The 27,236-nt window shown below is 38.3% G+C and overlaps 1 protein-coding gene across 1 annotated transcript in view; it reads right to left on the bottom strand.

Moving 5' to 3' along the window:
- LOC104280668 (GDNF family receptor alpha-1-like) overlaps window positions 1–26,983 on the bottom strand; it is a gene marked incomplete at its 5' end in the record, with an annotated part of 35,582 nt that extends 8,599 nt beyond the window's left edge. The window contains 4 exons of the mRNA XM_009878397.1: window positions 17,536–17,714; window positions 21,431–21,565; window positions 26,700–26,809; window positions 26,866–26,983. Coding sequence (XP_009876699.1) covers window positions 17,536–17,714; window positions 21,431–21,565; window positions 26,700–26,809; window positions 26,866–26,983 — 542 coding nt within the window. The remainder of the gene's footprint in view (window positions 1–17,535; window positions 17,715–21,430; window positions 21,566–26,699; window positions 26,810–26,865) is intronic.
- Between the last annotated feature and the right edge of the window lie 253 nt (window positions 26,984–27,236).

Below are 27,236 nucleotides of genomic sequence, written 5' to 3'. Positions count from 1 at the left end.
CCACCGCCTCCCAGCCTCCGTCACCACAGCTTTCTTCCTGTCCTAAAATCACAGTTTGTCCCCATTCTCCTGCGTTCCCCTGCAGCTGTGCCACAGCTGGGCAAGACAGCAGAGCCCAGCAGTCCCAAGTCCTGCAAGGTGGGGCCAGTGGTCTTCTGGCCCAGACACCCTCTGGTTCACCACTTCAAGCACTCAGAAACAATGAGTCAGGTCCTATCTGAGACCAGTTGCTCAGCTAGGCAACAGCACACAGTGACAGAACCATCTAACAAACTTCTAAGTTTTCTCGAGGGAACACACAATTCATTTAAAAAATACCCTTATCCTTCAACATAAGTAGATTCTTGGAAGTTTTAAGTACTTAAGCATCAGAAACAAGGGATAGAGGGCAACTCCAAAGTAGGGAGGTTTGTTTTCTGGTCAGGAACGGGAAAAAGGGATGCTGGGTCTCCTGAGAATGCCTTCAAGCACTCCTTCAGGAGGAAAGGGGGTTTAAAAGAAGTCTTCACCCTAGGACGTGCAAGAGGAATCCTCTGGAAAGAGGGCTGGGACACACATAGGTCTCTGTTCTGCTAAAGCCAGCTTTCCAGCTCTTTGAGAGAGAGTGCTGCCCAGTCCCTTCTGGACATGGCCAGGTGGGCTGGGAAAAGTGTCTCTTGTCCAGATCATTGGGTAACGACAGCTCAGATTAGGTCTGATCTAACAGGTGTCCAATGAAGACACTTGTGTTGCCTGATAGCTGTAGCTAAGAAGAATACTTAGCAGCAGACTTGACCTCAGAAATCTGACAAACAGGCCTATTAGTTGATAAAGTCCAACAGAAGTAGAAGAAAACTTCCTCCTTCTAACTTCTTCCATCTTAAAATTACAAACAAATTTGACCGGGGGCGGGGAGTAGTCCTCCCAAAACAAGCAGAAACAAGTGCATAAAGAAGGAAAGTTGACCTGTACCGTATGAATTATTGACAGACTGTTCCCAGATCCTTATGTTAGTAAAGACGAGAGCTAATTAAGTGCCATCTCTCACTGCACTTATATGGCTGGAACAATACAGCATAAAAACTGCCTAACAGCCATCTCAAAGGTTTTATAAAACACAGATCCTATCAGAAACACCAGACTGATCAAACAGCTTACAAGGACCAGACACAAAGATCTTCAAATATTTATTTCAAGCAATTAGTCTCCCAGTGAGCACAGCACAAAATATGACACCCAGCCAAGACAACTGAACTGACTGACTTACCTTTCATGGCAGTACAGGCACTTGCTAACAATTTTGTTTTTGTGTTCAGTCATTCATTTATCTGAGTAAAATGAAATTCTATAGTCCTAGATTCCTGCTTCCTATTTTTAGGAGATATTATGCAATTCTCCTAATATGGTCTTTTTATGGATTTGCCTCAAGCAAATATTTTTGCATTAAGAAGGGCAGAGGAGAAAACAGAATGCTAAAAAGCATAGATGAAATAAGTTTTGTTAGGTTAATATCTCAATGGCTTAGGCTGCTTAGGTTTTCTTTTCTTCTTTTTTTTTCCTCTAGTTATAAAACTGAACAGCCATGTAATCCAAAGTCGTTTGGGATTTTATGATTAAAACCCACTTCCCTAGTGATTCACCACAGCTACCAACCTAGTGCCATACATAGTAGTTACAGGTAGCATCTGGCTGCTGCTCACTGAACGGTGTGAACACATAGTGGTTACAATCCCAGTTAAAAGACACGCTCAGCTTTTAATTTTTAACACAGGTAAGTCGTTGAAGAACTACAGATCCCGCGACACTTCCCCAGACTGGAGTGTGTGCCCTTGCATGTCCAAATATGCAAACAAAGTTGTTCTGTTTGGCAGCAGTCGAAGTACCTACCTCCCCTATTAGACTGGGCTACGTGGTGCGCTGGAGTGTGGTGTAAACACTCCTGAGCAGCTGTCAGCCACGGCTACTCGGGGACTAAAAGCAGCTCAGCCAGAACAGCACAGACCTGCGTTGCACTAATGAGCCTTGGAAAGAGCCAAGGTGCTAATGCAGCTGCAGGGCTTCCACACCGCAGCTCACTCCTCTGAGGTGCGCCTCGGCCGAAGGGCGGCTGCGGTGTGCTGCCCTGCCCTAGGCAGGAAGGCACGATGCCTGTTACAGACAGGCAAGTTCTCCTTTGCACTGAGGACTGGGACTCTCTGCTGAGAAGAACTTGGAGTGGCAGGGAGCGAGCTCAGGAGGGATGCTCACCGCCTCGGTTGGCCCCATGAGACATCCCGCTCCGAGCTGTCAGGAGGTGGAAGAGTTTAAGAAAACAAGGTCACGCGTTGCCTCCGCACTCGGGCAGCAGGACCAGGGGTGGTGTCCTCTGGTTCTGCAGCTGGAAGGGAAGATCAGGCAAGCTTGCCTGAACACCAGCCTGCACGAGGCCTTGAGCGCTGAGCATTACAGGAAGCGTCCGTTCGTGCTATGCCAACCTTAAGCAACTGATATTATTGCTGCTTTCTTGAGCACTGCGTTCACTCATACATTTTTAAAAAGGGAAGGAAAAAGAATTGACCATGAACATCTGGTTTTGTTTAAATGACTAAAAAGGCAAGACTTTTTCTTAACGATATCTGTATACGCGTGTGTGTTGTGAGTATTGGCATGGTTACGCATGGAAAGAAAACACAGAAAGCCCTGAAAGGGTTCTGAAAACACTTCGGATAACAAGCGACTTCACTGCAATTGCAGCGAGACAAAAGTAAAGGCTGCAGATATCAAAGCAACCTTGCACAACAGAAAGGTAGAAGAAACTAGCTGCTTAGCCGAGCACTCATCATACAGCTGTGCCCTCCCCTCCTGGGTTTGTTTAAACCTTTCAGCCCAGTGTATCAGTTTCCCCACATCCATAGCTATGTGCTACGCCTGTACCCAAGTTTCATTAAATCATGACATGATTCAGAGACTGGTGTGTTGGGGTTTTTTTTAAGTAATTTTGAACAGCTGTGATCTGGATTAGTTGGTGAATTTTGCAGGTTTTGGCACAATCCGCTCTCCAGAAGTGCCACTGAAATAAAAATTTAAAGCATTTTCTCCTTGTTCCTCTAATCCTTTAGCTGAATTCTGCAGGTGCATAGATGTGTGCTCAGAACTGCCAGGGCTGAAATTTTAGTGAACTTGCTGCAGTACTTGCCTCAGTATCCATGTTCTTTCTAGCATTGAAAAGAACATTCAGAATAGAAATACAGGAGATGTTTTTTTTTAAAAAAAATAATGCAATCAAATTTACCAAGGTGAGCCTATAACAAAAAAAGTTATGGCATACTGGGGTTTTGACAGGCAGTTATTCCCCAAGAATTCAGCCAGAGTCACACATATAAAAACATGAAAAATTTCATCCTTTGGCAAAGTTCAAAGTCACTGAACACAGGATTCTTTTAATGCAAAATGTAAGACAGCTTCAACTTTAAGCATAGCTGCTAGCTGTGTCTATAATAAGCTATTTTTATTTTCATTCTAATAGCTGCCTTTATACTTTTGTAGAACAGTATTCAAATTCACTGCTAGTATTCCTGATTAAAATATTTTGATAGCATTTTAATTTCTAAAAGTGAATTAATATCATACAATTCTTATTGTGGGCATTTTATTTTCTACAACAAGCATATATATCGATGGATTTTTTAAGTCATGACTGAAAAAAAATAAACATCCAGTTGGTCTTGTCCACAGATCCCCATTAGCTAAGCTAGGCCTTGGTTTGTCCTGCCACCTTCCGAAATGTTATTCAAAAGCCCTTGCAGTATGGATCTTAAACTTTATACTTGGCGAGAGAGTTTGACTTAGCATCGCGTATTTATCTTTTCCCTGCTGAAGTGAGTGAAGGGAAGAAAAAATAACCTTTCTGAAACATACCAGGAGTGAAATCCTAACACTAATTCTCTTTAATGGGCTATACTGTAGTGGACTATACTTTAATGGATGATGTTTTAGTGGCCTTCCTCATATTCATTATTTACACATGAACGATGCTCTCCCACACAACAGTTACACTGTAGGTAATGGAGTTATTCCAATAAGCAAACTCACATGTAAAAGGAGTTTGCAGAATCATGACCTTATTAGAAAGATGCCTTATTCTTTATTGCCCTGATCCCACCACACCAACGGGAATTCTTCCACTGCCCAGGAAGCAGCAAGTGAAAGTGAAAAGTAATTTCCTAGTATCATCTGCATATATGGCCTCAAATTTTAGCTCAGTAAGAAATACCGAGAATTTTTTTCTATCACTGAAACAATTTCTGAGACATAAAAACTATTGTGAATGTTAGATATTTAACAATTATAACCCTATTAAAACAAGCCTGAGCCCATAATAACCAGATTATGGAAATAAATATCAGATTATGCAAAATTTTATTCATAGGATATGATCCTGCTTTGTTTTATCACACAAATAGTTCACAGAAGGACAGAAGGCTTACATTTTTGTTTACATTTAAGAAGCCAGAAAATACAAATAAATGAATGTTAATAATGCAAGTAATGGAGATCAACAGGATCACTTTGGGTATATTTTGTGAGGCTTCCATACTAAACTAGAAGAAGCTTTTGAAGATTTATTGTGACTAGTTTGCCTACTTTTTGAAGTATTATGTTGTGGCAGACTGGATAGTTCAGGGGATTATTAATGGGATATACAGCCTTATATTCTGAGGCAGCTAGTTTAATCTAGCTCAGGTCAATACTGACAACTATTCTGTAGTATTTTTGAAATGAAGAGGCGGTTCTGGAGCACTTCTTCTCGTAAGAGGACAGGTTCAATGCACAAAAGTGGCACTAATTTGCACCTCAGGCAGTGCACTTCATCAAAGAGACTGAGGAATTAATGGGATATAGGTTTATAACGCTGCAAAGTACTCAGGACGTTTCCCCATGCCATTCATTTCCCTTTCTGTGAGATGAGCTGTTCTGTAAAAAAGGGACAGTTCTCCTACGTCCTCAGATTCTTCCAATTCCATTGCAAACCCTTCAAGAAAAATCTTGAAGGTGCCCTATGCTACTAAATTTTAACATCTTTTAGTGGGACTCGAGAGAGAGATTAGATGGCTTCACCTAGAAAAACATATTGAGAGTGCTATCTGAAAAGAATCTTGATTGATGATGGTTGGCAGCAAATATTTCCCTGAGTGCATAACGATTTTATTAATAGTTCTGGACCGAGCTGAAGCAAGTAGAAAACAGACTAAGTGAGGGGTGTCTACCTACTCAGCTGCAACTAATACTCGCAAGCATCACCTTTGTCTTACCAGCAAGTTTCAGTGTCACCACATTTCCAGAAAGAAAGCATTAAAAAAACCCAAAACATCTGGGTGTGTGTTATAGGGCTTGTGTTACTCCTTGTGTTACTTCTACCGTCAGACCAGTGGGTGGAAACTCAGAACTAAGCCTGCATCACTAGAGATGAAGGATGAGTATAACACAGTCTGTGTCTACTGTACATTAATGTATGTATATTGTATAGGCATGCTGAATATGAACACCAGTGTATCAAGCTGTCCCAGTGAGAAGCAAATTTAAAATGTTTAAAGAGATGCTGTGCTCAGTGGCCAAAATGGGATTAGCCTCTCTGGCATCTGAGAATAGCATTCTTAAAAGGGATCTGTGATATCACTATGCTGCTCACACTCAAGTGACCACTTGAACAGCACAGGACATCACACTTCTGATATGCTCTGCATGGATGAACATAATTGCACTACAACATAACAAAGGGCAGCAGATGATGAATGAGGACTTGCAGAGCATATATGAGCAGATGCGTCTCACTGGCTGGGAGATTATTTGGAGCTGCAGCTTTGCCAGTTGCTCTCTTTAAATATTTGTGAAACACTAGAATCCAGTCCCCCGTTGCACTGACAAGAGACAGCATGACTTGTATTTTAGGGGCCGACCTTGTAATGTGGACCCAGTGCGACCAGTTAAGAAACTAAAGGGCAGAGCTCTCTCACCAAAGGTACTTACCAGAGAGTTGTACTGCTGCTAAATACAACATTGTATCTGAGCCATCAGCCTGAAGGTGAAAAGCCTCTGCTTAATTAATGATTCATAAGTATGCTCATTAAGCTGTTCTCTGGGTATAGACTGGGTGTGTTTTTTATCTAAACCTTTTCTGTTGTGTCTATAACAATCTGAATTTCTCATCTGCAAATAACTGTGACTGAATCCTTAGGAATAATCAGGAAATCGTAATCAAAAGTAATAGGGGTTAGGCCAACTCTTGATGAAAGCATGGATCTGCAAATAGCTGCAAGAATTTTTCAACCTAATTAAGTTCAAAATCAGTATGAAAAAAGGGACATTTTTTCCTTCTGAATTTGTATTTGACTTCCAAAATTGCATACAGGCAGTTAGTTCCCTGCAGGAACAGATCCCCAAATTTGCCCTCAGAACCAGATAATTACAGTGCATATGTGATTAAGTGTGCAGAATAGCCCACTGACAAAGAATTCATTATACAATGATCTTCAAGATTTTAACTTTGATACACACAAATGTTAATGCACTACTTTTTCTAGAGGGGAGCAAGCTATTGTAAACGACATATTACACTGTTGATAAGAAAAGTTCTGATCAAACCACTTTTTTTACATTTGTGCAGATACAACTTTATGTGTGTGCTTTATATGTCCATTTATCCAACTTTCTGCAGAAATTAGGTACTTATGACCACAGGTAGCTATTTAGATCCTACTTGGTACATGTCTTTCCTGCCATGCATGTATAAAGCACATTTCACATCTGAGCATGAAATCAGTACATCCAAATGTCTATGTGTATGGGGTAATGCCTATCCAGCCTTGAATAGAGGCAACTTGAGGCTTCTGAAAATGTCAATCTGGACAAATAAAGCAGTACCATGTAATGCAGTATTTAGTAAATTGCTGTCCTGAATACCTAATTCTGTTTCAAGAAAGACATGAGGGAGGATAATCCCATAATTCTTTAGGACACATGCTGAGTGAACCTATGAAAAAATATCCTGCATTATACACAACAGTCAGTCTGTTTACTTGCGGCTCACAGAAAGAGCTAAGCACACAGGAGGGCTTAACCTGAGGTGGGATTATTAGGCCAAGTCCACTGATTAGGACTACAATTTAGCATGAAATAGTTAGGCTCTCCTCCAAAGTACAGACTAAAATAAACATTTTAAACTCCTGTTGGCTTCGAAGACAAGGAAGTGAAATCGGTGACAGTGTCTCCTGTTCTGGAACTCAACAGCAAGATGAAAAATGCTGTAGAGTAGATGGCTTTGAAGGTAACGTAGAGGTCTATTACTCAGGTAAAACTGCTGATTAGGAGTCATAGGGATAAAAAGTAAGTAGGAGATAAAGGGTGTGATTTATTTCCAGTATTTGATTACTAATACACAGTGAAGACTATAAGTAAAAGGAGCAGACAGGTTAAAAGCAGAACAAAAAAATTCACAACAAAAGTGTTCAGATGTTTTGTTATCATTAATGTGGGTTTTTTTTATTTAGAGTATATGTTACTCAATTTGGTTAAAAGACTTTGTTCCATTTTCTGTCCTATAAACTTGGTTTGACTACTTGCAAAACTTAGGCAGACTATGGAAAAGCTTCCCAATTTTAGCTCCTCAGCAGTACACTATTTTTGCAGCTATGCTGTCTTGTAACCAATGTATGACTTAAAACTATTACTTATTATTGTATTCTAATTTCCATTGGGATTCTCTATACTTCATTTGCTGCCGGTTACAAGCAAGAATCTATTCCTAAAAAATCTTCTTTATAGTTACTGGAATGCTTTTGATTATATCTGCCACAGAATAACTGTGAGCCTGGGTAGTTTATTTTTTAAGGACTTTAGTTTATGGGTTACATAGAAACACCAATGAATGATGTATATGTATGTAAGTAACTGATAATTACAATGTACAATTAAGGATAATTGCAATGTACACAACTGTGAAGTTATTCTATTTTTACAACTGTATAAACAAAAGCAGAATTTGATTAGGTCATGTGATTGCCTCTTTAGACTCAAATTACTTTATGTGCATAAACATACTTCATGTACTTGGGTTTGCTGTTGGCGATGCAATCTCTTTACTCAAGGGTAAAGAAGGAGGGTTGCCTCAGACTTTTTTCCCCAAGTCAAAATACAGACCTACTCCAATTCTTAATTGCACCCCTTTGTTTTCTCCCCCCAAATCTGCATTTAGCCATTACATCATTGGGGGAGTATAGAAAAATGTATACTGATAAATTACATACCAGAATAAGTCTATGAGGCAATTGAGTGCCCAAAGATAACAAAATAGACCTGCAAGAAGAAAGGTAAAAAAAGAAAAGAAAAAAAAAAATAAATAGGAAAAGACAGATAGAAATAGGATCTAATAAAGACTAATGGTTAACTGCAAGTTAGGCTTCAGAGGTGGTGTAGATATACCAGTAAATTGAGAGCAATAGTCTAACAACTCAGACAACAAATAGGCAGTACTAGTCTTGGCTGTCGTTTCCTGAAGGGGAACTTTCCCCCATGATAAAATAGTGAGTTTCTCGAATTTCTATTATTTCCAATAGGGAGGGTTTCCAAGTGCAGGAAGGTGTTTTAAAAGGATCTTTGTGTTTAGAGATGTTATCTGTGTATGAGTTTTAGGGAATCTATCTCTCTAAAAGCTGTGTGATTTTCTTTGCTGGTACTGCAGAGATGTTTAGACCTCCAGAGGAAAGGTTGCAGTTCTGTGCCAGGGAAAGTAATATGGCCATGAGGCTGAGTGTAAGAGGATGAACAAAGATACCACATCCACTTCCACAGCTGGCATGTTCTGCAAGATGTGCAAAAGGAGAGAATATGGTAAACGCCTTCAAGCTCATTTTCATCCAGTGGGTAAAATCAGGTTATCCTTTCTGTTTTCCTGAGAACTCAAACTCATACACCTTCCTCAAACACTACAACTGTACTATATTCTTCATAATGAATCAGCTAAAATCAACAACAAAGCAATCCAAACACTTGAAACTACTAAGAAATAATCAATTAAACATGTGCACAAGGCTCCTGAGGCTTGTGGAGAATTCTATTTGCCTGATAACTGCTCAGCACCACAACAGGGCAATGGGTTCTGCACACTACCCACTTCTTACCTTCTTTAAAATTATTTTGGACTGAAAATAATTCAGACAGAGCTGTAAACAGAAGACTGAATTCTAACAAACACTTTGCTGTAGTGGTATAGAAAATACTTTCAACTACTTGTCCCAAACTAGAGCCTAGGTTCAGTGTATTCCAGGAAATAGATAATCTACGCAAACAACCTGCTGATCATTAAGAAGCACAAAAGTGTCCAGAATTGTCTGCAACAAGCAAACTGCAAGAGCCAACAAGGGCGACAGCAAATGAGAGAATTATAAAGCAATCTGAATGCAGTGGTCATCTGTGAGCTCTTCTCTACCCACTCATCCACCCAAGGACTCATACCAGGGAGCAAGGATTTGGGGGAAAGACTATGACACAGGCAGCCCCACAACCCTACTCCAGGATATGGGGACACATCTCCAACTTCTGGGTATTTCAGGGAGCGCAACAAGAGATGAGGCAAACCTCATGACCCCACACCAGGACTGTGCACAACGCATCAGGGTCCCTTCCTGAGAGTGAGACCTTTCTCCACCACGGAACAACAAATTTGTTCAACAAATTGCTGCAGTGCTCCTCTGACTTCTCATCCCCTCTGAACCATCCCCCAACAAGATGAAGAAGGCATGTAAGTCATAGACGTGTAGCACCTGTCATTAAAATGCTTTGTGATCCAAAATTATTTAGCTTCCACACTGTCACTTGTCTTAAACCCTCACACTACAAAACAAAAACATCAATATCTGCTTCAATAACAGCATTTAAAAATAAGTTTCCATTACAAAAGTTTTGTGAAATCCTTTTGCTTGCCTAGTAAATAAGAATTCTTTGCAAAAATGGCAGAATTGACATAAGAAAGATTTTTTTTTGTTAAATTTTGGTGTATTCTGGCAACTGCCAAGCTATTTCCATACTTCAGAAACAAACATGTCTGTATTGACAACTGTATCAATTATCTGAGATAGTGCCAGTCTTTTACTTTGGTTTTCCTCTTATATCTCTGTGGATACACTTTTTGAGACTAATATAGTGCATTAATATAGTTTATAATAGTAAAATATTTATTGTTTCTAGAGCACTCAAATACACTATGTGGTTTTTCAGAATAAATAAAGCCTATGAGGTGATACCTTAGCTTACTGAAGCCAACTGTAATTCACTGGGTTTTTAAGGTCAGGAGTACCTTTTCATTATGAGCCTGTGGAATAGCTAGTGTGATGGGATTCTGGTCTATAAGTAGGGCTCCTGCAAGCTATTTCAGTTAAAGTAAAAAAGTACTAATGATTCCAAGGATTCTGTTCTTTTTCTCTGTTCCATTAGAAACCTGGTGGCATGATCGCTTTTGACTGCACTTGCTCTCCAACAGGGTCAGCCTACTAGCATAACCCGAGTTACTTTCACTTGAGCAAGTATAAATGGAAGCAGAGTCATGGCTAAAACCTAGTATTTGCTAACAGCACACAATATGTCTTAAACAAAGCACTTTGTCAAATCCCATAAATGCACAATATATTATGAACTATACCTACAATGACAATATAACTAAACATCTACCACCGCAATGCAATGACCTGGAATTTTTATTAGTAGTAGCTATGTCTTAAAATTAAATTATAATACTGTACCGCATTTTATGGCTATTATTTGCAGATTATTGTCAGCTGTCTATCTTAAAAGGGGAAATACATGATGGACTAGATATCTGATTGAGAACTAAAGTTGGCTGGCATTAGGAATACCTTTAATATGATGAAGAACCACATAAAGTAATAACACGGGCTATGAATAGTTTGATTTGGCTTATCTGATGTGATCCGATTTTCTGAGTTGATTCTAGCACTTTGTATTTTTTGCGGGCATTCTTGTAAGAGGATACTGATGTGAAATGTATAAACAAGTGTGGCTTAGGGAAACACTGCAAATGCTACATCTGCTTTTAGTAGTAATAATTTGCAAAGTTCTTTCTGAGGATAAGAACTATAATCTGTCCACAGAAATTTCCATTTTCTGTAAAGGTGTGTAGTACATTTTAATAAAGTTGTATTTTTATAAGTCATTAAACTGGTTTTTAGTAACCTCGTACTCATTTTCAATTGAACAATTATTAAACTATAAAACAAAATTGCATGATTCCTAAAACTGCAGTCTGGAGTTTTACAGTCTGCTATAAAGCGCAGTATTATTATAATACACTAAAGATGCTCAGACTATTAAAACTTTTCTTTTTTAAATGAACTGTAAAATATTTTATCATTGACGAAATAATGCTAAAGTATTATGCTCTCCAGCAGTATGCATGCACAATATTTTGAAATAATAAAAATTACGCTAATAAAAAAATCATAATTCAGACTGTAATTCCATTATGCAAAATAAACCATTTTGCTGTCTTTTAGTAACAGAAGTTTATTAAACCTGACTTCTGACATTAAAAATGTTTCATTATAACATCTTTCAGTATAAGGTGTAGTCTTACAGAGAGCTCTACATGCCAAAGAGACTGAACATTAGCCAGCCTACATCTTTGTAGCTCTGATGGCAACAACAGAGATGTGCTGACTTACATTGTTGGAGAATTTTAGCCTTTATTTTACTCCACAAATCATGACTGATCTTGCAAGGGGGCCCAATGTTCAACTAAGTTCAACCAAGGCTGGTAAATGAGAACAATTTCCTACTGACTACTGACGGCTGAGGTCTCATAGCAACGCTGACACTAATATGATACATCTGAGCCTATAGGGTATGATACTTGGCTACATCCACAAATTGCTCCTCTGATGTTCAAAAGAGAGGCAAAAGACTCTCTGTACTTAGAAATGAATCAGCTTTATTAATTGGATCTTTAACTTCAGTAGGATTTCAACGAGCTTGAAAATGATCTATCTTGTGTGGTCCTGAAACTCTTTGGGAAAGATGGTGAAGATCCCAAGCACAGCAGCCTTGCTCTGAATGGGAGCAGACTGCATGACCATACCATGAGTACATATATATGCATATGTTCCCTGCAAAGCAGCCTTTTGCCACTGAGCTCCACAGTATGCACAGTAACACAGGTGAACAGCCAACCACTTTCCTGCCTGTGAGCACCAAGACTGAAACCCCAAACCTGTCCCTCACTCACAGAGACCTCGTCTTCTCTGCTTTTGTCTGAAAGGTGCACGAGCCCTGCAGTAAATGAACGCAGTCTCAGGGAATTTTATACTTGCCCATTTTTTGAGGACCCACTCCAGCACTGGGTGCTGGAGAAAACAAGGATTAACTTCGCTGAAATCAGTATCAATGCAATCATTGGACGAAGCAGTCTCTCTTTTGATAAAACACAGATTTTTGTTCAGTGGTCCCCAAATTAGAAGTGTAAGATCAAGGATGAAACTTGAAATTATCCCTGGCTGTCAGATTTAAAATTGAACACGCAAAGCGCACAAGACTTCTTTAGGTACAACTGAGGCAAATTAAAGACGTTGCTTTTTCAGAAGTAAACCTGCCAATAGGTGTTTTCTAAATCACTTGTGCCAGCAGGCTGACCCCATTATGTCAGCTAATCCTGGAAATAGAGAAGGTAATTTTTAATCTTCTCATACAAAACAGTCAATATTTTTTCTTTTTTGTTTTTGACTTGGGGTTTGTTTTTTGGGTTTGTTTTGTTTAGTTTGTTCTGGCACAGCATTGGGCATTTTATATTCCTGTCCATCTTTTGCCCCAGACTAAAACCTTCTACACAACTGAAATACCCAGAAGAGCTCCCAGTACGACTCCTCCTGAGGGACAGAGCAGGCAGGGCATTTTTAAGGACAGTGCTTGTTTTTCACAAAATAAAAAACTGTGTGAAGGGATGGGGGAAAGTGGTTGACAGGCATATGGGTGAGATAATACTGGTTCTCAGGGGATATATCAAGTTCCCCTTGTCTCTGTTCCAGCAGACAACCTCAGCAGCTGTACTATCCCCTCATCACCAACACATCTGCCTGTGTTTCCCGCTTATGTTCACCCACCAGCCAATTACCAGTCCATGAAGCTCCAGTCCTGCTGTGTCCTGATCCTCAGAACACTACACTGAAGCTTTTAACCTCTCCAAACACCTACACAATGCTGTATAATAATATTTAGTACACGGAAAGCTATATTAAAAAGTTACAGACAGAACTGCAAACATCAGATTACCAGACCCTCATACAGTGTTGATGGTCTGCAAGAGATAGATGTACAAGTGAAAAGCAGAGTCATTTTGAGTATGTGAGTCATGTTCAAGTCCTGTTCTCCTCAGAGAACTGTGAGCTGTATCCACTGTTTTTGTACAAACTTGCCATAACAGATTTTTTTTTTAATCCTAAGTTTATGTGGAATTTGTGGAAGAACAGAGTGCAATATGACCCATGTCATTCCAAACACTGGCTAATGTCACATGCAAATAGAATCAACATATTTAAGTATCTAGATTTCTCTTTTCCTCCTTGTTCCCCACAAAACGTTTGAGATTTTCAATTTCTATCTCATAGTTTTTTAATTTTGCTGCTGAGAGTACAAAGACATTCTCATACTGGACTCAACTGAAAAGTACTCACCTTCAGTTTGAAGGGCCATGTATTGCAATTACATGTCCACTGCTTAACACTTTTTCCAAAGCACAAAAATCTTATATTCCCCCTGAATGCTGAAGGTTGACTAGAGCAAGACATTTATAGTAAATGTGGGAAATCAAAGTATAGAACAAGCCAGGGAGGTTACACATTTTGATGCATAAATTTAAACATCCTTAACCATCCTGACTTCTATAATTTGTCTTGTGCAAAATGTCTTCTAAAATATTATAGCAAACCCAGTATGAAAGTCTTAGGCTTTTGTTTATCTCTGCTGATGACTTAGTAACAATTGGTCTAAGCTACTCTAATCTATCACTTGAAGTTTGTGTCATTATTAACTTTCAGTTCCATGCGTCTCTCCTAAATGCAGAGGCAGCGTTTTTCTTAAAGAATACATGGTGTGAGCACACATCCAAATTCATTCTTTCATCCCTTTCAAATAATCCAACACGATGGTTCAAGCAATGGTTGAGACTGAAAGACCATAATGATTTTTTGACTGGCGTACTGAACAGAAGTTAAGACTGAGAATGAAGGAAAATCAAATATGTCAGCTAAATAGAAAGCATTAGAGAGAAGCTATCAGAAGAAAATATAAGGATGGCAATTACTTAATAAAATGTGCCTATATAAGGAGCATGCTTTTGGCACTCAAGTTCCTTTCTGTTCACAATATTTTATAATTTAGTTTTCTGTGGTGCTGTCGAAACTTTGCAAGATGTGAAGCACCTCAAAAGCCACTTGAATTTAGCATTTTATATAAAACTATCCACTATTTACTCTCTGTGTTTAGCAATCTTTGTTAGAAGCCAGGTTTATAAAAGGGTTTATAGGATGCTTGACAAAGTTAAGCATCTTCCTGGCAAAGATGGAGCCAGGGTAGAAAAAAGAGTATATTACACAAATCCGACAAAAATAAGCATATATCAACATTTCTCTGTATCAATTTGCAACAAGAAAATACCACCATAACAGAAGAGCTGGAAATTCTATGAGCAATGGTAAGTTGAAATGAACAATTTCTTGACAGTATCACTGAAACAAAAATTATTTCTAAGTGAAAACCTTCAAGAGGTATTTGAAATAAAGATTGAGTACAGGTAAATAAAAAGCATCTCACAATTTCTTTAAGCATTCACAACCCTTCTGATTCCCAGGTTTGCGTGTGCAGGAGAACATGGCACAGTAACAAAGCCATCAGTGTATTCTTGCTTCTCATACAACCATTCTGAACTAGTCAGAAAACACGTATCAAAAATTGCTCAGCCAGTGACACTGTTGGCAGATTGGGTTAGTGCCCCGTATTTTACAACCCCAGGAGGTTAGCATTTGTTCATTTCTATGGCAATTTATACTAATCAATCACTTCCTGCTCTTTCTTCCCTTACTGCATTTATTTCTATGGCAATTTATACTAATCAATCACTTCCTGCTCTTCCTTCACTGTATTTTTAAAGCCACTAACTAGGATATGCAGCTTTGTAGCATCTCAATGATCGTTTCCTTATCCTCTCTCTGCCATTGTCTTTTTGTGCTGAGACTAATGCTTTTAATTCTACTTTCCACAGCATTTAGGCTATATTGCCTTTTTGAAACCTTTCAGCTCAACTGCTACGCGTATAACAAAGCCCTTCAGATTGCTTTTGGTCGCACTAGTTCGTGTTTTGAGAATACTACAAAGGCATATTCTTCATGGGAGGAGAGCCTTGGAATGAAAACATTTCTCCAAGTGTGAGATGAATGCCTCCAGTTCTTTTGTAAAATTTGCATTGAGGTTTCAGTCTCACATGCAAAGTGGCACCATACTGTCCAACAAACACAGGTTTCTTTTTAAAAAAGTGTGGGCTAGTTTTGGCTCTATTCATAAGTTATTTTTTTTTTAAAAAAAGCATTAAAATACAAGAGCTTTGTTCCTTATGTTTCAGTTCTGATACAAGGAAGTCATGAGCACGAGGATGTTGTACTTCACAAGAAGAGAACTGCTTGATTCACGTAACTTCAGTGGCCTTTTAGTTTCTACAAAACAGCAAAGACCATTTCTTTAAAGGAAGGTGTTTTTTCTCTACAGACATTTACTTCTTGTGTCAGGTATATCGTGTTACACCTGAAGTAATAACATAGTTTTAAACTAGTGCTGATAAACTCATGTGGGATGTGACTTCAAAACGCCAGTGCAATAGGAAATGAGGACAAGGAAGAATTTCACGCATTTTCAAAACACTGGGACATCTATTCAGGCTTGAGGAACGTTTGCAAATCAAACTAAATCCAATGGGATCTGTGATCACTTGCCATTTCTTCAGTTCATTATTTATCACATGTACTTTAGTAGCATCTGGTGGCCATACTCTACAGGGGACTGTATAAACACTGAAGGAAAATGTCATCTCTCCCATAGAACAACTTTTTAATATAACATGAGGTGAATTAACAATATCTCATCAAGGTTTGCTTTAAACGCAAAATTTTCCCAGTTTGGGGTTTAAAAGTTTACGTTCCTTTTCAGCATATTCTTCTTAGTCAAATAACTATTGCATATAGATATGCCTACAACTATCTCCCATCAATAACTTAGAAAGTTTAACTAATAATGAATGTACAGATGTGAACACCAGAATTAAATCAGAAGGACCTAATTCAAGACCATCTACTATTAACCTCATATACCTTGTGATTCTGTAATGCCTCTAAAAAACGTTAATTCATATGCAATTTGCCACTGCAAAATAAATTGAGAAACTACAGACGGATGAAGTAAGAGAGTGGTGCAGGAAAAATTAAGAAGCAAAATACATTTCTGAGGGATGTGAACTGTCCACTTTAGTGAACATGGAGACATTGATAAAGTCTAATATGAAGAATAAAAACTCATTTTTTTATAAGTAAATGAAATGTTAATATTCTAAGTGTGGAAGAGTTCGGGAATCTAGAAAAAAAAGCATCTTAATACCAGATAAGACCGTAAAACTTGGACACTTCCATTTATGTCACATAGCAATTTTCCTTCTGTAAAGACAAAAATAAACAGGCCAAGGTGATCTATCCCTGACCTAATTTTGCATTTTAACCACCAGAAATTTTTATAACCCCAGACTCTAATCTGTCCTAAGGATGTTTCCAGCTTAGAGTTCCTGTTACTGCTTTCCTGAGTTGATTTTGTAGTTGTCTCCTGCCCAAGTTCTTCAAACTTTCTAAGAGCTACACATACTGCCTTCAGCAAGTGATGAGCCTCTTTAAATCCGGAATCAATGACGCACCATGAATAGCCTAATTGACATATCAAAGAAAATTGCTACAGCCATTGGCCAAAATCACATCATGACCCCAGTTCAGGAAAGTGCCTGGTTCATAATAGCTTTTCCCAATTTATTCACCACGTAGTTTGTAGCACCAGATATTCTCTAACGTCCAGACCCAGTTAGCCAAAAAACCTCTTAAGTTTACTGCCAATAACATAAGAAGGAAGGCAGCAGGACATGCTAGCTGACATTAAGAGTTGCCTCTGAATTTGGATTACTCAGGGGATTAATTTAATCTGACATATCCTGGCAGGGTTCGGAGAGTGCCACATTCACATCCAAACCTGCGATAACAAATTAAACACTATCCTCCGTTTCTGAGTCAGGGAGGCAATAAAATCCACTTGAAAATATGCTTGTTTCTGATTTAAAATCAGAGTGTTGGATTTTGCACGGGCTTGTAACTACAACATGGGAATAAATAGACATTCCAATTTAAGCAGACATCTACGCAGCAGGAGACTACTCTGTACACATCTACGAAAAACTTGCATTCATGCACAGCAACAAGTACAAGACTTTCTTACCTGCAGGTTTGCACATGCTGGTGAATCGTTGTGGGTGGGTATTTCATTGTTGGTGGTCTCTGAACCCGTGTTTTTAAATCTGGAAGCTGTTGTAGTTGTGGCTGTAGTGGTCTGTACTGGTAAGATTGGTTGCCACACATTGACATCAGTTCCATTGCCGAAGGCTTGAATTGCATTTTCTATAAAAATAAAGTACAGGCAATTTTCTATTTCTAAACAAACAGCAGACAGCAGAACTGACTTTTTAATTATTATTATTCTTCTGATTCCATTGAAAACGTGTATTTGTAGAAGCTCAACTTTTATGCTGAAAAATGGTTCTTAATTATGAACATGTCAGAAACATGAACTGAGAGTCTCAGGTCACATAATTATCTGGTGCTGCCTCTTCTTTGTAATTTTCACAGTAATTCTTGACAGAAGCTCTAGGACTTACCGTAATCATATTTGTTACAAACCAAAAGCCTCAAAAATTTTCAAGATTTGAAACACAATTTGAATGTTGTGTCCTGATTCAGGCAGGTGATGTTACACAGCAAACTAAAACAGAGAGCAGGCTAAATATTAACTTATTTCTACAGTTTCTTGTAGTAAAACTAATAAGCCTATAACTACAAAATGGTTTAACTATGACAATCTATTCCTTACAGTTTTCAATCAAAATCTGTATAATTAGGTGAAGGAAGCATGCTTAAACTAAAACTTTAGAATATAAAAGTTAAAAAGCTTATCACAGTTTCATGGGATTAAAGAGTGTGTTTATGGCAAGAGTAAATTGGTTGGGTTTTTTTATAAACAAATAGAAAAACAGTTTTTAATCAGGTCTTTGGGGATTCAACATGGATTTAGGGATTTCTTTTTTCAAATTCTTTGTACAAGAAATCAAACAATTTCACTGGGGACTAATATGTGGAAGTTATTAATACTTCTCTTCAGTGGTGTTCCTTGCCTCATAAAATAATTTACATATAATTCTCATCTGAAAAAGATGTATTTTATTCTGGTATTAGTTCTTAGAGCTCCAAGATGTAAAGAAAAGAATTTGTAAAACGCATCACAATCAGCTAGGTTGATGGAAATAAAATGGGAAGAGTGGAATGATATTTTTCTTGATTTTCCCTGAACAAGGCAATATATAAAGTGATATTTTCCTATAATTTCCTAAATTAACAGTAACTTTGTTTCAAAAATATTTTTTAAAAACGTAATGACTGTAAGGAGGTTCTCCAAATGTCTATGTGCTCTAGTAAAGGTCCTTTCAATAATTTTTATTAACTAGCTCATTAATTTATGCACTTCCTCCCACTTCCCAATTCTTTTTACTGTAGTGTAAGGCAGGCATGAATAAATCCTTCGAACAGATAGGTAGATGTACTGAAACCCATTCAGTTCAGTAGGAATTCTGGAGTATGGAAATGAATGTCAGAACACGTTCACAGTAGCTAAAATAAAGCCTTAAGATGGATTTCAGTAAGTTAAGATCAGCCAAACTCTAACTGGTGTGGCGGCAGTTAAGACCACTGCAATATTACCAATAAATTTCCATCTTCCAATAAAAAAGAACAGAAGTACAAACAAGATAATACATGCCCCCAAATTTTAGGGTGGAATCTATTTTATTTGGGACCTATTAATTTTGATTTTTAGCTTTCCTGAAATTGGGCTAACTTCACAGTTCTGATATAAAGTTATACTCTGCAGGACAATGCTCAGATGAAGAAACACTTTGTCTAATATATGTAAAAATAAAACAATGCAATGCTTGCCTTTATCGGGACTAACCATTAGAACACACCGGAATTTTCACCCCCACCTTCTGAAATCAAAACTTCCACTCTGGTTTCAACCTAATGTCTGTTGCAAAAGACTTTTCAAGTCTAGAGTGAAAAATCTAAGCAAGGGCATACAGAGATACAAGAAAGACCACATCTTCTGTAAATACCCCAAATCACTGGTTTATTTTCCAGTTTGAAGGGGACATATACTTTAGCAAAACAGACTAGCAAAAATTTCCTAGCTTTCATCCTTCCATCTTTCGTGGGAAAGTGATTTTTGTTTTGTCTAAAAAAAGTGGGAGGGATTTTATTCTTATCCAGTAAACAAATTACATTTTCTGCAGGCACTGAAAGGCCCATTAATGACAATAACAATTGAAAAAAGAATAATAGGAACTTTTCCCATTATCTGTAAGAGAAAAAACTTTGTATTAAACCAGAGGCACCTTTAATTTCTTAATGAAGAAGACATCTCTTACAGCTAGGATGACTATAATTTGTCTCACAGTAACCTCTAATGGCTTTGATTTATCTTCATTAATGCTTTTATAGTGATAGCAAAAGAAAGGACATGGGATTGCTCTGTCTCTGTGTTCTAAGAGGAATCTGTAACATTCTAGCAATTAATACATTCACAAAGGAATAAAACCCGACACACTACAGTATATATAAATAGTAGCCCCACAGAGTCACAAAACCACAGAACGTTAGGGGTTGGAAGAGACCTCTGGAGATCTTCTAGTCCAAGCCCCCTACCAGAGCAGGTTCACCTAGAGCAGGTTGCACAGGTTGGTGTCCAGGCAAGTTTAGAATGTCTCCATTATGTCTGAAGAAAGTCTGATACTATATTTTTAATTTTTACACATAGTATGAATTGTTTTCTGGTTGTTAAATGATCTTGAATAATTGATTCATTCTTACAAAGCTTAATAAACAGTGTACAAAAGAGAAACTCAAGTCACTCACTTTTTGTACGCAAAGCTCCCCATGTTTTCACAAGAATACTGTCTACTGAGAAACTACCAATGGAGATTTTCAGACTCCATTAAAAAAAGTGACTGAACCCAGCATTAGCTCAAGTATTAGATCTGGATGGGACAGTCTGAATCATCAAGTTCATTTGCTCTTTTTTTACAAAGCAGTGATGTATGCTGTTTTTTATCAGCTGATGGAATATGACTTTTAAGATCAGTAAGAATGTTTTATCCTCCAAACTCCTGCTTGAAGCCTATTTCTCAACTTTAATCTGCTGTTTAAAAAATTTCCAATTTTGAGCCTAAATACATATGGCCAATATCTCCCTTTTTGATCTTGTGCCAACACTGTCCTTTAGGTTAAGGAATCCTCTTCCTTCCCTGGGCTTGCCCCTCTAATGCAATTTCAGAGGATTCTCACATATCCTTTCAACTTCTGTTCTGCTAGGCTAGGAAAGCCAAGCTCTTTTGGTCTCCTCATTTATCTGAAATTAAAACTCTCATGCACACTCCATATCATCCAATTATGCTGCTCCAGGCAGACAGGAAATTTGAAAAGAGAACCTGCCAAAATCGACTTCAGTGAACCATTCTGAAATTTATAATAGTCCCTAATTTTGAAGTGAGTTTGACTGAAAAAAAAAAAAATCAATAATTTAACAAAATCTTTACAATAGGTACCATCCAGACTTCTGCTAAAACCAGGCTTTTGAGATCAAGTAGCCTAGAAAACCTGAAGCCTGGCTATAAAGGGCAAGCACAATCCAATTTATACTTACCTACAGCAAATTCTTCATATCAAAACCTGCATATCTTTTTAAATTATACAGAAACACCTCACGTTTCTAGGCACGGATGCTACCTGACTGTTAGGGCCCAAACATAAATTGTGATGTAAACATATTTCTATACAATATAACTTTGTTATCTGAATTCTTTTCCAAGAGGTTTGTGTGTCTGCAATCTTGGCCACAAACCATAATATCAGGCATATTTCCTTGTTTGTTTAATTTTCACACCTACAGCAGAACCATGCTTATGAAGTGCAGAAAAGATGGCCTTGATGTATCATTGCATACTAAAACAGTAAAGACATCCTAGAAAACATGCTAAAACACATTTAAAGACATTTGATTTTGTACTCACTAAGGCATATATTGTCCTGGAAGAAATTCAGAAATTTCATGCATTCGTCTATGTCGTTACCGCTGTTGCTGCAGTCACACCATGGGGCAACGCTGAGACTATTTGAGTCTATGTAGTTTGGTGTCATCACTGTGCCTATCAACAAAGAGTGAAGTACAGCCTGATGAGCAACCTTTGTACTCTTTCCATACTAAGAAGATAGCAGACAGCATTTGGTGACTCATGTATTCGAACCGGATTCACAAGGCAGATCCATGGCAGGGCTCTAACTTCCTGACTTAACAGTTCCTGGCTCCCCTTGCCCTTCAACACCCAGCCCTGTGCTGTACTTCATGCCCTCAGTTGTTTGAATGCAATCACTTCAGTGACTGTAAAATGACTCACACAGGAGAGACCATTCCTTTCCTCCAAAAAGCTTTATGTTGCATTCCCACAGCAAGCTGCATCAGCAGAACTGGCAGGTCGAAAACGCTTGCACAGGGGAAGGATGGACTGGGAAGAGGTGGGAACCTCTTAAAAAAGCTTTGATGCCAAATCAAACATAATTGCTCCTGTGTCCTTAGAGGTGCATTTTAAAAATCCAATTTTTCTTCCTTGGTTATGATTTTTCTCATTTTTGTTCTAGTTGCAAATAAATGGCTGAAACTAGACATCCAGACCTGAGCTTCCTCCTTGAGTCTGCAGCCAGTCTGAAAAAACCACTTCTGAAACACATGAGCAAGGCGAATGCTAGTCGTGCTGAAAGGAGCCCAAATACATCTTGGAGGAGCCTTAACCTCATGGTGCTCATTAGGGATCTGCCAACAGAGTGGATTCTGGCGACAAACAAAGCAAAAACATAAGCAGCATGCACAGAGCGGTACAGGAGGTTCTTTGCAGGTAATTAATCTTGCTGTGTTACTATTTTTACACTACAGTGATTCCTAAACATTGTCAACAACTTACAGTCGCAGGTTCATTCTAACTCTGTTACAAATTTTTGAGTAAATATACTCATGTTTATATGTCAGCTCAACACTACCAAGAATGAAATGAGAGCAAAGAATGCATTTTGTGTCCTGCAAGATATACAGCCACCGCTTGTCACTCATCTGGATCAGGCAACTGTTATGTGATCGGCATGTATTCAAACAAGTCGTCTCACTGAAGGCATTGTCCTGGCAGGACAGAAATCTCAAGAGTCCCTAAAGACTGAGAAGTTTGAACCTTTATTTTATTTGTCTGACCAAACAGAAAAAATTAAATAAAAGGGGGCAGACTTTTTCAGGCAGCATGCTCCTCACTTGGTAACGCACAGTTCTAGGACAGGCTATATACATCATGAGGAAATGTGATCACATCTCCTCAAAACTGACATCAAAGTAGTCATTAAGAAGATGGACTAGATGAAAGATAAATGTTAGAGACCCAAAGTGTACGTTAGCAGAGAAAATTTGGACCACAGGTCCAGGGTCCAAGAGTCTGCAGCAACACGCAGGAAAGGGCTATCAAGCACCAAGCTAAAAAAAGGCACATTAGAAATAACAGAAATCACAGGATGACGTCAAACAGCCTTTCAGTCACCCGGCAGCGCTGGGAACTGACCAAATCAACATGCAAACTGGTTCATACATGACGTGGGAGACAAAGGAGAACAGACATTAAGGGCTGGCCCAAGAAAGGCAGTAAAGCATGTGAAAATGAATGCAGTCCCACTGCCAAAATCACAAAAAGCATCTTTTGTTTTGAGATAGTCTTAAATTACAATGCAATCCCCTACCTTTATCTACTTCCAGATCTTAACAGATAGTTGCTGTAATAATTGCTTAAATTCTTCATGGGATTACCACATGAACAAATAGCACAGTTCAAAATTTATTAAACAGAGGTAGAGAATTTAGTAAAATAGGCAAATATCATTTGCACCATAATGAAAACTTGACAGTAGACAAATAAGAGGAGGAATGATGTTAAATTAAAATAAAACAAATGAAAATATCTGTCCGTTATCCATTTGATGGTTCAGTACACTATTTCAAACATGTGACGTGATGTGAAAAGAAGTGAGAGAAAATTAAAATGAACGGGATTTTGCAAATGGAAAGAAAACCGTAGGCTTCATAATAACACTAATAAAAAAGGCTAAGTAGTGAATTCTTAGTGAAGAGTTAAAAAAAACAGAAAGGAGGAAATTAAAAAGGTCACTGAGGTAAGACCTTCTTATCACAAACAGGTAATAAGGTAATTAAAATGGGTCAAGACAGGGGCTAAAAGTGTAACGGATACCAAGGTTGATGAACACAGGAAAGACAGGACGAGGAATGTGTATACGCAGCACACAAAGTGTGCATCCAGCAAAAACAGAGTGGCTGAAAGAGCAGCTAGTAGAAAATCAGTCTGTCATTTAAACCTGGGGGCAGATGTGAACCCAAGCGGATTATATGCTTGGTTTCCTGGGGTGGATTTTCTTTTCTCTCTGCAATGTGTGTGTGCCCTCCCCTTCCCCACCCCCGCTAGCTGGCATCTTGGAAATTCTGCTGAAGGACACCAAGGGATCAGAGAAACCATGGTGGCTGGCAGTTAAATAGGACAGGCTTGGTTTTCCATGTTCTACGGATCAACGAGCTCTGTGATGGTCTCAGTAGTAGGCAGTCAGGTCTCCAGGTTTTAGACAAAAGCAGAATAGACCTGAACACAGCCAAGAGGTTGCTCAAATTTGGGTCAATTAAGAAGGAGGAGATGGACGGTCAGTCCAGGAGGAGAGGCATGTCACTGAAGTTCCTTTGGCCCAAAGCAACTCCAGCTTATTCATGCAAACTCTTACGGGATTTCTGGGAATCCCAGGGAAATTAGATGGATTCTACTGAAGACATGGGAAAATGTTTCAAAAACGTGAATGCTAAACCAGATTTTGAAGCCAGCACTTAGAGCAATACCTAACCAATGCAGAAGCGCAGACAGGTCCAGATGGCTTAACTAGGCTGTAACGAAAGCAGTGAATCTCAAATATTTAATAATTTTTCTATTTAATAATTTTTATATTTTTCCTTTATTAAAAAAGCAACAAAAGCTTTTCTATCACTATAGCTACAAGGAGCCTAAAGCAAAGAATTTTCAAAATTCCTGTAAAATATATATAGTTATAAAATTAATATATGTAACACCCTGATGCAAACCTTGAAGCATCCTATGTAGACTGTTCTCAATTCAACTGGTAAAGGAGCTGAGCCTGACCGTATTTCCACTTAAGTCATTCATTTCAGGTAGAACTCCACTAATTTCAGTGAAGTTAACTCTGATTTACACCACTGTATGTGACAGCAGAACCAAATCCACCATACCTTGCCTAGAGAATCCTGAATTTCCTAAACAATCTCTGTGGAGGTGGAATTTTTGCTATATTTAATAAAATGCTTAAATGAAATAATATTTTATTTTAATGAGCAATATTTTATCTTAATTAAAACACTAGGAGATCCTGAAGATCTGATGAATTAATAGATCTGTAACAGCTTCTTACCCATAGTCTATCTATTTCTTCTTCCTGTGTTTTATATATACTAAACAGACATTTGAAAGATTGCACCTCTGATTTCTATCTCAGCATTTCACAAATTTTATGGTCTTCACATCATTCACTTTTTTTTTTTAATGGTCTTCACATAATTCACTTTTAATTTAGCTTGATATCAGAAGCAGGAATTTCTGCTTCAGCACATGCACGTTTTGTTTTGGTAATTTTCTTGGTTTATCAGAATTATTAGGAAGAAGTAAAACATCTCAGAACTCTAGTCAGTTCCCATATTTTCACATGTGTCTAGGGTCTGGCAGGAAGGAAGAAAAATGTTTATTCTTCCCTCTGAAAATTTGATCTCCTTTTTATTTCAGCTCCTTAGGGATCCATTCCACATTTCTGATGTGTGACTGTTTTGCAGTGTGGTCATCCACAGTAGCACAAAAATACCTGCCTATAGGAGCTGGGTCATCCCTGGGGTTAAATTGAAAAATGGATCCAACAAAACTGTCAGCAAAATTCACTAGGTCCAGCAAGAACTTCTTGGCAGCTCTTACCCAGAAGTATCTATTAGTAACAGTTACTCTTTGCCAGCAGCTAGACTTCTTAATCTCATTGACTAGATCAGATTTCAAGGCTATTCAATTCCTTGTTTTAAAGTCAAATGACATTCTGTCATAACTGTTCATATGTTATGCTCTTTGCATACTGTCTTTATCTCTTAAGTCGTAGAAGCATATCCTTTGAAACCATCACATCTTATTTTACCAGTTGCCACATGGACTTACCTCACTTCTTAGCTGCTAGAATAATAGGAACGATAACAATAAGCTAGTGAATATAGCTTTCAGTCATTTTTCAGCAAACCAAACCTATTTTAGAAATACTTTATTTTGGATATTATCTCCAGAGACATTTATTTAACAGCAGGATCTGCTTCAGGGCCTCAGCTGGGACCTTCACAGCCGACAGAAGGGGATATTACTGCATCGCAGCAGGTGCAGGCTGTAAGCTTAAAAACTTCTTATCCGGTGGCCTTTAAAATTTGTTTGTTTCAGAGTTTTGACATTCACTTACTCTTCATTGCTCAACCATGGTATTTCTATAAGTTCACCTTCCTGAGATGATCCCTCTCTTTCAGGAACCGACTACAGTGTGTACATGGAATATGGCTTGCAGAAAGGCATCCTCGTGTCTCTTGACAGTGAGGAAGGTGACAGCAAACAAAATTCATTATATTGGGGAGGGAAGAGGATTTCAGAAGACAACAAATGGTCTCAGTTCACCTCCACTGACAGGCATCTCAGAAAACATTTAGAGTGGACAGAGGGACATCATGGAAAGAATAGCAGCTGGAAGTGAAACAAGGCTGGGTTGATCTATCATTCTGGTAAACTTTTCCCGAAGACTCAACTTTGTGATGACAGCTGCAAAATCAACCAAGCTGCAGTTTCACTTGGTCTTTTTAGCTTCCTACTTCACGGTCCTGTCCAAACTCAACCACCTTAATAAGCTTTACTTTATAGCTTGAATTCATTTTAAATTTAAGCCCCATTCTCTCCTTATCTTCTATCCTTAATTTCCTTGCAACGGACAACTTTACCCCGGGAATCTCAGTAAGGTAAACAGGGCCAATACACTTAGGTGCAGAATTTTGCCTAGTATCATACTGTACGGTATTATCTTCCACGGTTTTTATTTCATGCAGGCCTTCAAAATATAGTTTGAGTGATTTTCTCAGACTGAGCAAGCCCCCACCCTTCCCTGCCTTCTTACCAATAAGCCCCGAGTAAGCGAGAAGACAGTCAGCATAGTTCTCCTTCAGACAGCTACTAACAGACCGTGACTCAGGCTGGCAGTTTGTGAAGAAATCTGCGAGGCGAGATCTGCAACATGAAGAAAAATGCATATCTTTAAAAATCAAGCCTGCAGGCATTCTTACCTTTTACACTTTTTTATTTTTGGACAAGGCTTAATATTCTTTAACTTAAAGGTATATCGGATGCATTTCAGCTGACGAGAGTCTCCTTTTAAGATATATCTCTTTCCAGAATCCATTTCTGAAGTCAGAACCAAAAAAAGTGTAAGAAAACAGTAAAAAGAGACAGAACAACAGGGAAATGCCTGCCCTTTACTAAAAGAAATGCTCTGCATTTTCATGCCAGAAAAAAAAGAGCTGTTTTATCATATGAGCAGTCATTTTGTCTGGATCTGAACTCTAACTGGAATCTGTTATTCTACAGATTCAGAACACAGTTTCTGCTGTCTTACTGATTACACAAAACTGTGTGTTTGTGCTCACAGAGTCGTTTT

The sequence above is a fragment of the Apaloderma vittatum genome, unplaced genomic scaffold (genome assembly GCF_000703405.1).
Source record: "Apaloderma vittatum isolate BGI_N311 unplaced genomic scaffold, ASM70340v1 scaffold6061, whole genome shotgun sequence".
NCBI classification, from domain to species: domain Eukaryota; kingdom Metazoa; phylum Chordata; class Aves; order Trogoniformes; family Trogonidae; genus Apaloderma; species Apaloderma vittatum.
The sequence above is the reverse complement of the archived record's forward strand: the minus strand, read 5'-3'. Positions and strand labels throughout refer to the sequence as shown.